Source organism: Liolophura sinensis, chromosome 8 (assembly GCF_032854445.1).
Source record: "Liolophura sinensis isolate JHLJ2023 chromosome 8, CUHK_Ljap_v2, whole genome shotgun sequence".
Classification (NCBI taxonomy): domain Eukaryota; kingdom Metazoa; phylum Mollusca; class Polyplacophora; order Chitonida; family Chitonidae; genus Liolophura; species Liolophura sinensis.
This window is the reverse complement of record NC_088302.1, coordinates 18195892-18210441: the sequence shown is the minus strand read 5'-3', so window position 1 is coordinate 18210441 and position 14550 is coordinate 18195892. Positions and strand designations below refer to the sequence as shown.

The 14550-nt window shown below is 40.2% G+C and overlaps 1 protein-coding gene across 8 annotated transcripts in view; it reads left to right on the top strand.

Annotated features, from left to right (window-relative positions):
* LOC135473958 (semaphorin-1A-like) overlaps nt 1-14550 on the top strand; it is a 233143-nt gene that overhangs the window by 174508 nt on the left and 44085 nt on the right. For 4 of the 8 annotated variants that reach the window (XM_064753930.1, XM_064753928.1, XM_064753923.1 and 1 more), the window contains exons 1-2: nt 4294-4543; nt 8072-8525. In XM_064753930.1, the coding sequence (XP_064610000.1) occupies nt 8426-8525 (100 nt within the window). In that variant the 5' untranslated portion in view covers nt 4294-4543; nt 8072-8425. Of the gene's footprint in view, nt 1-4293; nt 4544-7501; nt 7586-8071; nt 8526-14550 lie in introns of those variants that run through there. The other 4 variants (XM_064753926.1, XM_064753925.1, XM_064753924.1 and 1 more) reach the window with 2 other exon arrangements.

Here is a 14550-nt window from a genome sequence, read left to right as displayed (position 1 = left end):
TGAGCATAGGTAATTAAAAAAAACATGACAGTTCTTCCTGTATTATAATTGTATTATGCAATAACACGTTTTAGATTCTAGTTCAGGAAGTCAGATGTTATCGCAAACTCTGCAGTATGTCTGTTTGGGTTTAGCCTAAATTGTGACGAGGTTTTCTCGCTCTCAAACAGGTTTCGTTTTGACAGGTCTTTGTCCAAACCTGTTCTGTCAGAGTCTCTTTTACACAGCCTTTTCTTTTTTTTTTTTTTGGTGTTACAGATTTGTAACTTACGTTGTTCAGTTTTCCAAAGTGTATTTGTTAAAAATGATGTATATTATTATATACATGCACCTTTGAAATTCAGACACATATTGACAAGAAGTATCTTGAAACTGTTGGCAGATTTTGTGCAAAACTTTTCACCGTTTCTCCTTGAAAAATATCACATGTACACACAACAAATAATAAAAAAAGTGCCTTATTATTGATAGGTGTTGTTGAGTGTTTTTGATAAGAAATAGTTGACAAAGAGTCATTGTAGTAAACAGTAATCTTTATCATTCTGTCATAACAAGTTCCAAGTGCATGTGCTCTTGTTTTCCGCGTATGTCTGATTATGAAATTTCCTGGTATGCTTAATGACTCGGCATATGACAACACATGCTGTATAAGTGTGACACGGAGTTCATTAGGTCAGGTACCACTAACTGTTTATAAAGTGGGACAAACATTTGCATATTAATTTCCTTTCACCAACAAAATGGCTTGATTTTCATTGAACAGGATATTACTGTTATGATAATAAGAACTTTTATATAATAATTTATTGGTAATTTTTAGTTTGTCTTGACTTGAGAAGAAAATTCGGTTTGCTGTAAAAAAAAAAACTAACAAATTGTGCAAGACGTGGGAGCTTTATATTTTTTGAATCAAAATAATGGTTTAAATTTTTGATTCAGAAAGCTCTTAATTGTGCAAATGTTGGATTGCTTGCTTAAGAGCAGAGAAAGTAAAATAACTGATGTTAAGTAAGTACTCAAACGTGAAGCAGATAAGGGCCCCTTTAGTCCATAGATGAAGTCAGTGGTTGTATTAAATGCTTCTGTAGGTTGATATAGTACTACAGGACTGAAGCACTAAAGTAAAGCTGTTGGATCGCTTGTAAATAGTAGAAAAGAGGACATGAGGGTCCATTGAGGGCACGGATTATCGGTTTGGAAACATTTCATTAAAGATGTTAAAATAAACACTACATGCAAAACAAGTGCATGTGCACTGGAAAAATATATATGTACCAGTATCCTGTATAGTTTATGCTAATTTTTTTTTCTTCAAAAATTAATAAAGATAAATTTAATTTTGATTCCACTGTCCATCTACCCCCTCTACCCCCTCATTGCACACACATGGGTTTAAGATGGCTCAAACTCCATATACAGGTAGTCTGGTAAAGTCCCTTTTATCAGCCTCTTAATCCCGTGTCCTTTAACTTGCGCAGGTAAACTAGCTAACCTAGATCCATGCTAATGAGCGTGCTGGCCTTTTTACCCTCGGCTTGTATTACCTGAGAACCTGCAGTTAAAATCCAGGTCTCCCAGACACGTTAAATAAATTTTTATTTTTTTTTTTCGCTTGAGGGTCTGGGACTGAGGTGATGATCAAGGGGTCTGCTGTATAACAAACAAAGTTTTCGTTTGTTTTTCAGCTTTGTCTCAGCTGTTTTAATTGTTTTTGATCATCGTGTCAGGTTTTGAGGCCATGCAGGTCCTCTGTGTCTACATGTAGTACATGAAAATGCGATTTCTGCTAAGTATACTTAGAAAGCTGTGGTTTTAATTAAGCCCTTGTTCATGCTTGTCAGAGATACATGCTGATTTTTCAGCAACATGCTTACGGATTTTCACCGTCCGCTTACACATTAACTTTTTAAAAACCATTGGCTTAATGCTCAATCAGGCCATACTTAATTCCACATCTATTTTTGGCTAAATACGATATGAACTGACTTACGATAAATGATATTTTAAAGTCCTTCATGTCGTGACATTTAACTTTATTCCTCAACATTTTTTGTTCTCTAACTTTCAAGACATTAATTATGCCCTTGGCACGTCACGGTTTAATTTCCTCTTGCTTCAAGTTTGAAAATCACATTAACTTGATCTGATATAATATTAATAGCAACAACTGTCAGTCAGTGTATCATGTACATTTGTAGGTTGTCCTGGATTTTGCTGGACGTAGCATATTGAATTGTCTGTGTAAGTCTTGCTGGTATCAGAACATAGGCTACAACTGAGGGATTGATTACCACATCTTACTTTGGGCCAAATGATAATAATGATAATAATAATAATAATAATTTATTTTCTGAGGGAGATAATTAGATACAAAACCAATTTTCACACAAACAGTTGTTTACAAATGGTATACAGTATATCCGAAGTTCAGATGAAGCTGATATAAGATGATCGAAGGCTGTGTACAATGTAGTGCGTCGTTGACAATTTCACAGTTAATCAGCAGAGGTGAAAGAGGTTTCCACCCACCATAATGCTGGCCGCCAATGTATAAGTGAACTATTCTTGAGTAGGGCGAAAAATACCAAGCAAATAAATAAATCAAATAAGTAGAGGTGAATTTTGACATGATAAAATTTGAGTTGAACGAATAAAATTTCAGAATGTAACATTTGAATGGGCTGATGAGTATCACATATTCAGTGTAGAGTAATTTTTCAGCCAGCGGTCTGCATGTAACAAGATTTGTTGTCTTTCAGAATCTTGACAATTTTTTTTATTCTGATGATAGGAAGTCTTAGGTCTATTTTTTCAGTTTCGTTTCATTTCATTTAAAAGTTACCATTACATGTATAAAGGACATGCAGTTTTGGAGAAGGCGAAATTTTTTTCACACAAAAAATGTGAAGAAATTTAAAGATAATCATGTGGGCATAAAAGTAGTTTACATGATTTATAATGACTTGATGATGAAAAATACGTGGACTTTACTGAGGAAGGAGATCTACCAACCAGCAGGGTTGATCTTATCCTCACTCCAACTTACATACACATCTGTACAGTAAGATGGTGTGCTAGACATCCCATGGTCTCTATTAATATCAAGTTTTCTCTGCAATATTCAGACGTCGATAAACATTTCCTGCCCTGCTTTTCTTTGTGTTAGTGGGGTGCTGGAGAATATGCCCAAGTGCAAGATAACGGGTCAGTTCAATGAAGAGGATGCAAGATAGTGATAGACAAACGACGGATCATCATCTTATCATGGCTTGCTCTCGGCTGCATCTGGCTGTTTATTTCCTGTGGGGGCAGGGGCTGAATCCCTGGTATCGGACAGGGATGCTAATCCCAGTGTCTGTCCAGCCACCCCCAGAAGGTTTCCTGTATGCCCTTCTCTTCCCCTAAAGCAGGAAATCCTCTTTTTCCCATCAGGCTATAATCCATTCAGGGCTTTTTAGGTGCATAAGAGAAAAATTAATTATGATTATATTTGCCAGAGAAAGTAGCTTCGGTGGGCATACCTTTTTTGTTTTCTTTTTTTGTTTTTCATCTGAGAAGTAAAAGCTGAAAGTAACCACTGACTAATGACAGGTGAGAACTCAGGTAACATACAGGTGTTGAAGTAAATTAGCAAACAAATAGCTATGGCACAAGAGTGGCTTAAAACAACAGGTAAACCCAGCAGGACCCATTAGTAGATAAATCACCAACCCCCAACCCCCATGTCCAAATTCTAAGCTCTCCACACCTGACAGTGACTTTCATTTGACAAGGCTTAATGCCAGTAAGCCAGGTGAAAAAATGGATTTAGCTGCCATATGGTCTCAAGTACTTGAAGGGAGCCTTAAAGGTGTTTTCTGAGGCTAGCTGTCACATTAATCTGACCAGTGGTCAGTGGCCAAACACCTCGGACAAAGGCACTACCTATAAATGCAGGCATTTAGCCGAACCAGTAATTATCAGCTGAGAACCTGTGGTGGACAAGACGTCAACAAAAGTCTTAAAACACGATTTTGAGGAGCTACAGACACCGGTCAGTTTTTACAGTTTTGATCTGACCCAAGGCTTTTGAGGATCTTCACAGTGATCTGAGAACTTCTATATACCTGTATCCTTCCCAGCCTGGGGGACACACTCTTCCCCACTCTCCCAAAACTAGGACTCCAGCAAAATAAAACACAGGTGCACACTGGGATTGTTTAGTGGCACGGCTGGCTAGGATTGGCTTAAAACTTGTTTAGCTTTATCCCATCGGGCTGTGCTGGAGTGACCAGATAGGCACTGGGGACTCCTAGCTGTAGAGAGCTGTGTTTTTGCCCAGACCTGTAAGAAGTGACAGCCTGCAGTAAAACGCTGGAGTGTCACTGGTCAGTAGCTTTGGAGCTCTTAGGGCAGTACTGACCACTCAACCTTAACTCTGTGGGATTAATCTTAACCCTGCTTGGATTGTACTGATTAAGGATTTACCTCAAGCTTGTGACAGTGATTCCGTACCTGTGTACGTGCGTGCATTTATCGACCACTGCTGCAGCCACATACCAGGGTAAGTCAGTACAGATTTACTATGTAGTAAGCGTTTCAGTTTTCTGTTATTTACTGCTCCTGTCTGCTAACACCCCATCTGGGACCCAGGGGCCCAGGGCATTCTTCTGGTGCAAGAAGGCTATGCCCCATTGCCTTTCCATCATTGCACCCCTCCCACTAGGCATGTCCATCGTTGAGGCATCACTATAGAGAATGTATGCATGGTTAACTGTGGGGCATGGCCCATCTACATCCTGCATACATGTATACACCTCCCTGCTTGTGTATCTCTTAGCAAGGCATGTGTAAGCAAACACAAATCTTGACTAGACTTCAGACTTGTAGGGATCAGCTGCATCTCTATTTGTTACAGTCAGTCAGTGTGATATCTCTTACGTGTCATATACTGTGATGATACATGTACTGTAGTTGTAAATGACTAGACTTGCATTGCAGACTGATAAAATCACCAACATAATTGTGTTTATTTTTCCTCCTTTTTTTTTTTTTTTTTTTTCTTTTTTGACATTGGAGGTGGGGAGGGTTAAATTGAAAATTGACCTCACCCAAGTTTTACAATACTTGCCTGGTGTTCTGTTATTTTGTTTTCGTCTGACACTCTAAAATCGCCCCCCCCCCCCCCCCCCCCTGCAGTGGTACGTGCCACAAGTGTTGTGCACCCAGTAGTATAGCATGGGTATACAACGCACTTTGTGTTAGTAGAGACTGATAAAAAGAGGGTGTTGCCAGATTTGAAGGTGGCCCTATTGTCAGCTGATAGGCAGAGATCGAGGCAGCCAGGCAAGCTTTGCAGCCACAGCCACAGCCATGCATACATGTACTGTAGAAATGTGCCGGGTCTCTTTCCATGCATACCCCAGTTGTGCTGTTGGCTGGCCAACTGAAGTTGTCCGTTACTACAATAGTATTAAGGGGGCCCCTGGATTCGACTGGATGCCCATGTGCCTGTCATTACCTGTATTCAGGGGCAGAGTACCCATGGAGATAATTAAACATGTCACAGGCTAATTGTGAGACAAGCTTGCAAACTGGTGCGATAGTTGGGAGGAGAACACATTTTTCAGCTGCGTAATTCCGTGCAGTTTTTACCCTCCTCCCGTGGAGATGGTACAAATGGCCGCATGTGTGCCTGTCATGGACGTACAATGGAACAATGCTGCATATTGTTCACATGCGTAATTACGGTGTCCTCGTTGATACCTCCTTTTTGTCTTATTGATTTGTTCCAGTTTTTGTCTTTTGATTTTTCTTCATCAAATCCCATCAGTAAATCATTGTACTGGATTCAGATTGAAGTTCACCGTGTCAGTTGTTGTATACAGTCACATTTTTAATGCTGTGTTAAAACAGCGCTTCGGTGAAGCATACAAGATATTATAACTTTGAGGTCACTCTGGCTAGTCTTAAATGTGATAACTAAGAAGGTTAGTCTAACTGATCTTAAATAGAAGTATTGGTTTTATTTTTACGAGCAGTTAAAAATATGTGTCATTACTGTTTTTATGTTTAATCCTAACTAAAAGCATCAGGTCAAACATGATCGCAAAATATATTTTCATAAGCCTACATTTAGAAATGACGTCTGGATAAAAAAAATTTAAAAAAGGCTTTCTGCAGGACAGAGAAACATTTTACATAATTTGTGGAACATTTTACGTTGTTTTTTTTCTCTTTTTGCTTTCTTTTTAACTGCATTTTAATCTGTTATACACTGTAAAGAAATATGGTATACCAGTATTCCTATCTGATACTTATTGCATTTGCGTTGTCTTTTCCTTAATGTTGAAATCAGCAAGAGAACCACTCATTTACATGTAGAGAATTTCCAGGTCTGGTTGTTGTAACTTGTGGACAGATTTCTTGTTTGTTGTTTTGGTTACGTGCCCTGTGAATTTTTGGCAGACGGTTGTTATGATGGTGGAAATCATGCCATTATAGTTACAGTAAGAGTCAATATTAGTTTTTGGCAGTTGGGTGTTTTCTCTTTTTGTCAGTTTGTATCAGTTTTGTAAGTTTGTTGCGCTAGTGTCATCCCAAGTTCAAGCAGCTAAGTATACTTGACTTGTCTGCCATACTTATACCTCACTAATTAAACTGTCATAAGTTTGTGACATCTTTTGTTTGGGGTACACCTTGACTTCTGCACATAAACATATATGAAAGGAAAATATAAGGTGTTTGGTGAAAGCTTATAACCATAGGCCTTACATCATTGTCAAGCCACAGGGGGAGTTAGGCAGTTGCAATTAAACATCTATATGTTAATATTGCCAATTAAAAGGTGCAGTGAACTGGAAATTTCCTACAGGATTCATTATATCTATAGATATAAGAAAGAAAAATATGAGGTGGCAGTTGTTAAATACATCAAGTTTTCGTGCCCTAATGTGAAGGGCATTGATTGAAACTTAGGGTAGATGAACTAGATTTTAACCTTTCTCAATTTTTTTTTTTTTTTGGTTAAACTCCCCTCCTATTCCCCTTACCCCCATTAAACATGTAGCAGGAAATCAATCAAGTTTTAATGAGGAGAGGGACTTGAAAAGAAAACTGCCCCTGCTGGGTTACATTTTCTTTGTACCTATAGAAATAACTGGTGGATCTTCTAGCCTGTGGATTGAAAGGATTTTCCCCTCTAAGTCCAGTCCTAGCCCGCATCCCTGCAGGGAAGCTGTCTTATTTCTTACAGCCCAACTGTGATTCCCCCCAAAGACAGCCTTAGTAATCCTATTGTACTGGCCAGCTCTGGCAAGCTCCCCTGTCACTGGGCTTATAGTATACACACACTGCCTGTTGAGTTGTGTGTGTGTGTAAATGAAAGTCACATGACTCTGAGGCTACATGGAGTCTCAGCCAATCAGCTCTGACCTGGCTTGATTGACAGCTGTAGGGCCCTGCCCCACTGACCCAAGCCTTGTCAGCCAGTTGTGTATCACTATCCCCATCTAGTAGTGAGCCTAGACCTGGCTGATGACTGACTGGCTTGTAGTGTTGGCTCTGCTCTCAGCAGTAACAAGGGAGAAATGACCACTAGTGACCAGTAAGTATTGACCAGTGGGTGCAGGGGCCTTGAGTAGGCCTATTTGGACTGGCTGGTGCTGCTTGAGAGGGTTGTGTGGAAATGAGGTGCTGCATAGTGTAAGGTTTATAGCTAGAGATTTAGAAGGGCTGGTGTTAGCGTAAAACTGTTGTCTGAGCCCTATTGTATTGCGGTGCAGTGGGGACTAGCCACAGCTGATAGTGACATCACCGGCCGGCCTGCTGTAGTAAGAGGGTCAGACTGGCTGCCACAAATAGAGTTACCTTCACCCTATAAGCAACGCAACATAGGGTTAAGCTTGATAAAGGTATGTGGCGTTATGTTTACTTCCCCCTCCCCTTCTCACCTCCCTTCCTCATATTCACTGGTTTCCTATGTGTATCATCCAGTAAGGAGGGGGATATCCCTTTCTTGCACTCTTGCATATTTCTGGCATTAACTGTGCTTTAAGTTTTTCTAATTTTACAGTTTTTCTTTCCTTCACAGGTGCCACTGCCTCGTAGGATTGAGTACAAGACCCAATCACCTGTGTAGGAGTACTATTATCTTACCAACGATGGTGTAACGGAAATTCCACACTGATTCGAAACTCTTGAGGCCGGCCGACTGCGTTTTTATTATTTTTACCTCACCTCAACGATCAAAACTTGTTTGATCTGTGGTCGTTCATTCCCTAACCCTGACGGATTACTCATTGATTTCCAGTTCAACACACCTGTCCTTCATGTAGTCGGCAAGTACGCTGATTTGAGTGGATTTACTGTGTGTACTGTGATATTACTGTGACAACTTACCTGTAGTTGATCAGCTCGCCTGAGCCAGGTGAGGCTGGGAATTGTAATGGCTGTGACAGTGTGTTACCTGTTTCTACTGCTGCCCCTGATCACGTCAGGTGTGTGGCAGGTGGACAGAGATCCTAACCTGGAGGCTGTCATTCAAGGTAAGTTTGTGACTTCAAAACAAGTTGTGTTTTAATTAGCATTAATGCTGCGTGCCTGTGTCCACCTGTAGACCGGGTATCTTAGCTGATTATTTCACTGAGAAATGTTCCAGGTCTCTCACATAAGGAGCAATTTGTATATTTTTTTTTGAAAACATAAGTTTTGCAGATATTAACTCTCAAATGCAAGGTTTCTGTTGGCTAAGCTTATCTGTTATAATAAGATGCACTTTTCTGGCTAGAGTCCGAATCTGAGTTTGCCATATTTTGTCTTCCTCAAATACAGATTTTTATTAAGCTTCATAGGAGTTCTCATTATCTACAATCCCTATATGTGCTCTTATGAAGATATGCTTGTCTAGCTTAAGTCTGTTCTTATCTTAATTTTCCACACTTTGCCATTTTGAACCCCTCTCCCACCCGTCCCACTTAACTACCCAGTCAACACCATAAACTACATTGCTCTCTTAGCATCTCTTTCCCCTCCTTCTATCCCCACTCCCTAGTCAGCATCATCTTACTGCATCACCCACAGTATCCTTGAGCTAAGGCACGGCTGTACAGGGACACCTACATGCGTTTTATACAATTTTTGTTTCATTTTGTGACTCTCCATCAGCAAGTGTGTGAATGTATATAACCTAAATAGGTTAAGGATACGGAAATACAAAACCAAACTAACCCATATGTCATTACCGGTAATTAATGCTGAATGAATTGTGCTTGTGCGTTGTTTTGCTGGAGGGATCTACAAGTACATCCTTGTTGAAGTTTTCCTTTAGCTTAAAATGTGTATTAGTCACTCATCCCATGCTCAAATAGGTTTGATCATACAGGTAACAACACCCCCCCCCCCCCCCCCCCCCCCAGTTAGTCATGATTGATCGTACATGTAGTATAATTTGGGCAAATGGAAGTTTTTGTGGGCTATACATGCCCACACATCAGGATGCTGGTTACTGTGGCCTGTGTATACTAGGTGATAGGTGTGTAGAATTTGTGTGTTCATCTTCTGATAATTATGCTAGATCTTTTAACATGTTTTTTTTTTTTTTAACAAATTACAGGATCTGCCTTTATCACATGAGAGTTGATATACAGACCCACTTTCTGTGGGGGTAGTCTTAACCCATAGTTTTCTTCACCTCTTTCAACCTTTATTTTGTGCTGGCATACAAGCTTAGCAGTAGAACTCTGTGCATCTTATTTTCACACCACAGAGCAGTCACCACAGCACTGATCTACAAAGTTTGTGTGTGTACATGCATATGTGTATATTCTGTAGTATTTCATGGCTAAAGAGTGAACAGTAGTTTGCTAGGCCACATTTACACCTTGGCTATAAATACAAGTACACAAAACCCTGGGAAAGACACTGTTTGCAGTCTCCAGGTGCATACAGGTACAACACAAAGCATACCTGTAATAAAAAAGGCTTTTGGCATAACCATGTGATACTGTGTATGGCCACTGTCACTGCAGTACACCGGATCAGGGTTACAAGCCTCACCCAGCCATACCCAGGTGTGGCCAAACTTCAGTATATTCTACCAGGTGCTAAAGGCTGGGTTTCAGCTCAAGGGGGTGTGGTGGGCATTGAACAGAGGAGTACCAACCGCCTATTGTGTTGTGTAAGCCTCCACAGCATTGATCGGTCAAGCCTTTCATTATGATCAAGCTAGCCTAGTTTGTTAGATCACAATCCCATGTAATAGCCCCATTGTTAGATTCTGGACCCAGGGTCTTGGATTACCTATTTTATCTAGGGGTAATATCCCGGCCCCAGGGCCTGCCTTGACCACCTGAGTAAGCCCTCTAGGGTGTGGGGATTTGCCCCCATGTTTAAGCTGTGTGCTAATGCCTTCATGATGTTTGCTGTAGTCCATCAAACACTGCATCGCAAATATCCTGGCCAGATGTTCTATTTGCCTCTGTCTTGTTGAAGCTATACATAAAATGCACGGTACATCCCACTTTGCTTCTCTTCACTTTTCTTCTGTGAAAATGAATCCTTTGGAACACTCAGTTCTATTTTGGTGCTGCTTGAGTTTTAAATAACCCCCTTTAGTATGCCTACTAAATTTTTGTGCTTTGAACCCTTTGAAAAAAGAAATGCATAATGTATAGTTTTCTCAGCCACTACTGCTTACAGACAAGTTCATATGCAAAGAAAACTCCATTTTTCCAACCACCATGTTATCACACTGTTGTTGCCTGTGGAGCAGATAGTGCCAATAAAAGGTAGAGGGGTTGTTTTGGGTGATTTTTGCCAAGTTTACGGTAATAATGAAAATAGCCGAGACATACTCGTCGCTGGTAGAAACACAGGAAATGGCATACTGCGGCATAATCTTCGCTACCTGAGCGTGAATGTGTTAACTGCCATCCCTACAGGTACAATTTCTCACAGTAGCTCCAAACTGTGACTGTGTCCCAGCTCTATTTGTGGCTGGTTTCACCTTCATTTTGTTTTTCCTCACCTACATTTTTTTCTGTGACTATGGAGAGCTACATGTAGGTGTATCTTCTGTACACCAAAGGCATATGCCATAACTCGATACTTCATATCACATGAAAGATTTTCTTTTCACATTGACATTAAACATTTTATCATTTGAGGAAGGAAAAAAATGAGTGCAGGTTAAAGATAGTCTATTTTGATGAGTTCCTGCAACCTTTTCTTATCCAGATGGTAAAACAGTCAAGGAGGTTGGAAAAGAAAAAAAAAAGATGACAGCCAGACTTGATAAGCAAGGCTGCGTGTCTGTATATGTACAAGGCTGTATCATGCTCTTTTCAGATGGTTTAGTATGTGCATGTATGTATAAATAGCTGTTGCTCAGTTGTTGTAGTGTTTTTATATACATGTATTGTAACAGGTGAATGGATTTTTTGTTTTTGCTGCTCTTACTCAACATTGTACCAGTTAGTTTAAACCTGCTGTCTCTCCACAGGTAGTCTGCGTTAAGGTATTAATGAAGTTGTTATCTTGTTCAAGTTTTGTGGAGAAAAAAAGGTAGTTTGAGCAGCACTTGCCATTTTCTTTCTATTAAGCCTAACTGCAATTGTTAGTTGGATTGTATATAAGGGTAATGACTGTAGCAAATATCTTGGGAATAGCAGCACCACTTAACAGTTAAAATTGTTAGGTCATCAGTACTTTTTTTTTTTCTCCAGGTATGTTTATTTTTGACCTGCCAGCTTAATCGTCAATGTTTCAAAGGCAGCCTCAGTAGTGTTAACAGTGATACAGCGTTGTAGCTGCAAGTACAGGCCATAGTTACATACTGCAGTGGACTGACTCCCCCATAATGAACACTTATCGAATCAATGTCTCAGACAAGTGAGAGAGCCGAGAATTTCCCAGCAATAATTCCATCACGGTTATGAACGACATTAGCATTGCTGACTGCAGCACGCCACAATTACATGGGTGTTCAGGCACTGTTATAAATCAACCCAGGATTTCTAATGAGACTGACTTCAAGTGTATTGATATAACATGGGAGGGAAAGCAAAGATTTCTTTATAAAAGCAGGAGGGGAAAGGAGCAAGAAATGGGTTTCTGTGAATCCAGTGTTAATTTTCTCTCATTTGTTTGCCTTGGGTGGGAAAAGCCGAAAATGAAATCTTTTTTTTTTTTGACTGTTCCTGTTGTGGCCGTCTGGCCTGGCAGTTATGAGCATGTATGTCTGCAGCTTTTGTGTGTTGTGCATCTCGCGGTGTTGTCGTTGTTTTAACCCCCTTGGCCTCTACTCCGCTGCCTGCCTTTCCCCTGAGGCCTGTGGGAGCAGTGCTCTGTTGACTGGGTGTGCAGATATGAAAGTAGAACCTGCTCTGGGAGCTCTGTACTACTCCCCTGTCTAAAGACGTGCTTGAGGACTATGTTTTTTGTGCTGAAGTCACCTCCCAGCTATCTTGCCCAACGTGTTTATCTTTCGGCAACACTGCATCCAGCCCTCGAATATGCAGCTTGCAGACACACCAGCCTTGTGTTTATTGTCTACAATTTTTGGCCATACAGTCACCTTCTGGCATTGTGGCAACAGTGGTCAAGATCATCTTGCTCTTTGGATTGTTTTTATGACCTTGCTATGGCCATGTTAGAAGTGTGCCAGTTTTTGACTTCAGAAGGTCTGGGGAAAAAAATGCGTGTCCACCCTGGAAATTAATTCCGCTAAAACCTTTGGTGGATAAAGCTTAAACGGAGTGAAAGAGACTTCCAGTTTGAAAGATTGACTTTATGCTCCTGTCATTTGAGCACTGAATTTGTAGGCTTGAAAAAAAAATGTCCCCACCCCTTAAGTCCGATCAAGCTAATCCACTGTAAATCCATTTCCCTCTTTTTAATAAGGACAAATACACCTGGGCAGTTATATCCTTCTAAGAAAAAAAAAAGCAAGAAGAGAACAACAAGACTAATCAGGACCCATAATCCGTAGTTAACTTGCCAACCTGCTTAAGAAGTCAGTTCTTACCTGTCAAAAACCAAACACTTTTCTGCTCGTTCGTGTGATTAAATACCAAGTATTAAAAAAAATAAGGCACATACATGAGAATTGTCATAACATGACAAAAAGAATCCCTATAGTTTTACCTTGCCTCTGAACAGTGTTCTAAAATGACATGGCATTATCTACCTTTGCCTTTTGTTTCAAATCAGTTTGGTTAATTAGTTTAACATAGTGGTATGTATCCTGAGCAGTGATGAACTGAAGCCCTGCTTTGAGTTGGGCTACCTGCGCATTGTGTTAAGAGGTTGATTTTATCCTTTACATCCCTAGACAGAACTTACATCCTCATTGCTTTTGTATGGAAGCTTGTTTTGAACTGTAAAACCTGTTTTATGTCTGCAATAACTGCTTGTATGTCTGTTTGAATGTACCAAAACTTGTCCAAACCTGACCTAACTGAACCATGCTAAATACAAGCTTACTCAAATTTTAGCCAATTTTTTTTTTTAAATTCTTCCAGTATAATTTACCTTTGCAATGAAGATATACATGTACAAGTCGCATTATTGGCATCTCCCAAGCCTTTCGCTGCTGGCATTGTTACAATAACAAAAAGAAAAGAAAGAAAAAAAAACACCCAGTCCCTGGATAATAAGAAAGACCTGAAGGAAACTGAAACCTGGGGCATAGAAGTGCTATCTTAGCATTGATGTCGCCCTAGATACTAGTCATGTTACCTCATATACAGCAGTGTAACAAATTGTAACCCATATTGTACGTGACACTAGTGAGGACATTGCAGTTCATAAAGTGAATAAAGTGTGTGTGTGGGGGGGGGGGGGGGAGAGGGGTGCCTCCTTTTATTCTTGGTAACAATTCACTGATATGTACGCCAACTGCCTCACGTAGGTGTACATGCTTGTGCTGGAAGACCTCAGGGGCCTCAACCACTTGTTGGAGGAGGAGAGCTCGGGTTACAGATTTATCAGCTTATGGCATGTGGCAGTCAACGAGCTCTGACTCTCTGGTGTTCTTTATGTAATTGGATATGTCATACCCTGGTGTGTTACTTCTTCATCGGACCTAAGCAGAATGAAATTTTTGGCCAGGCCTGTTGGCTAAAATATCTGTACAGACATCTGATATTCAGCATCTTGTTGACTTTGTAAAAGCTTGATTATCCATAGATTTTTCTGTATTTCTGTTTGATGGGATCAGGCATGTTGCGTGTTCATCTGCTATCAGGTTGCCGAGTCATCATAGCTGTGTTGATGATGTTAACCACTCTGATCTACCTGTCCTTTGCATGTCACCAGGATGACTTCTGTTTTGATGACCTTTTGATAATTGTCAGTGTAAAGTCATGTTAAATTCCAGAAAAGCTGCTTCCATACTTACAAAAAAAAAAAGAAACCATGATCGATTTTACAGTAGGACTTTAAGAAACTGAGGTCTCTTTGATACATATACAGCCTCGTCTTTTTGTAGCAGACATTAAAGAAACAAAAACACTTGTTCTTCAAGGTTAGGTAGCCTCATGACACATTTGATTGTATCTCTGTAGAGGTGTA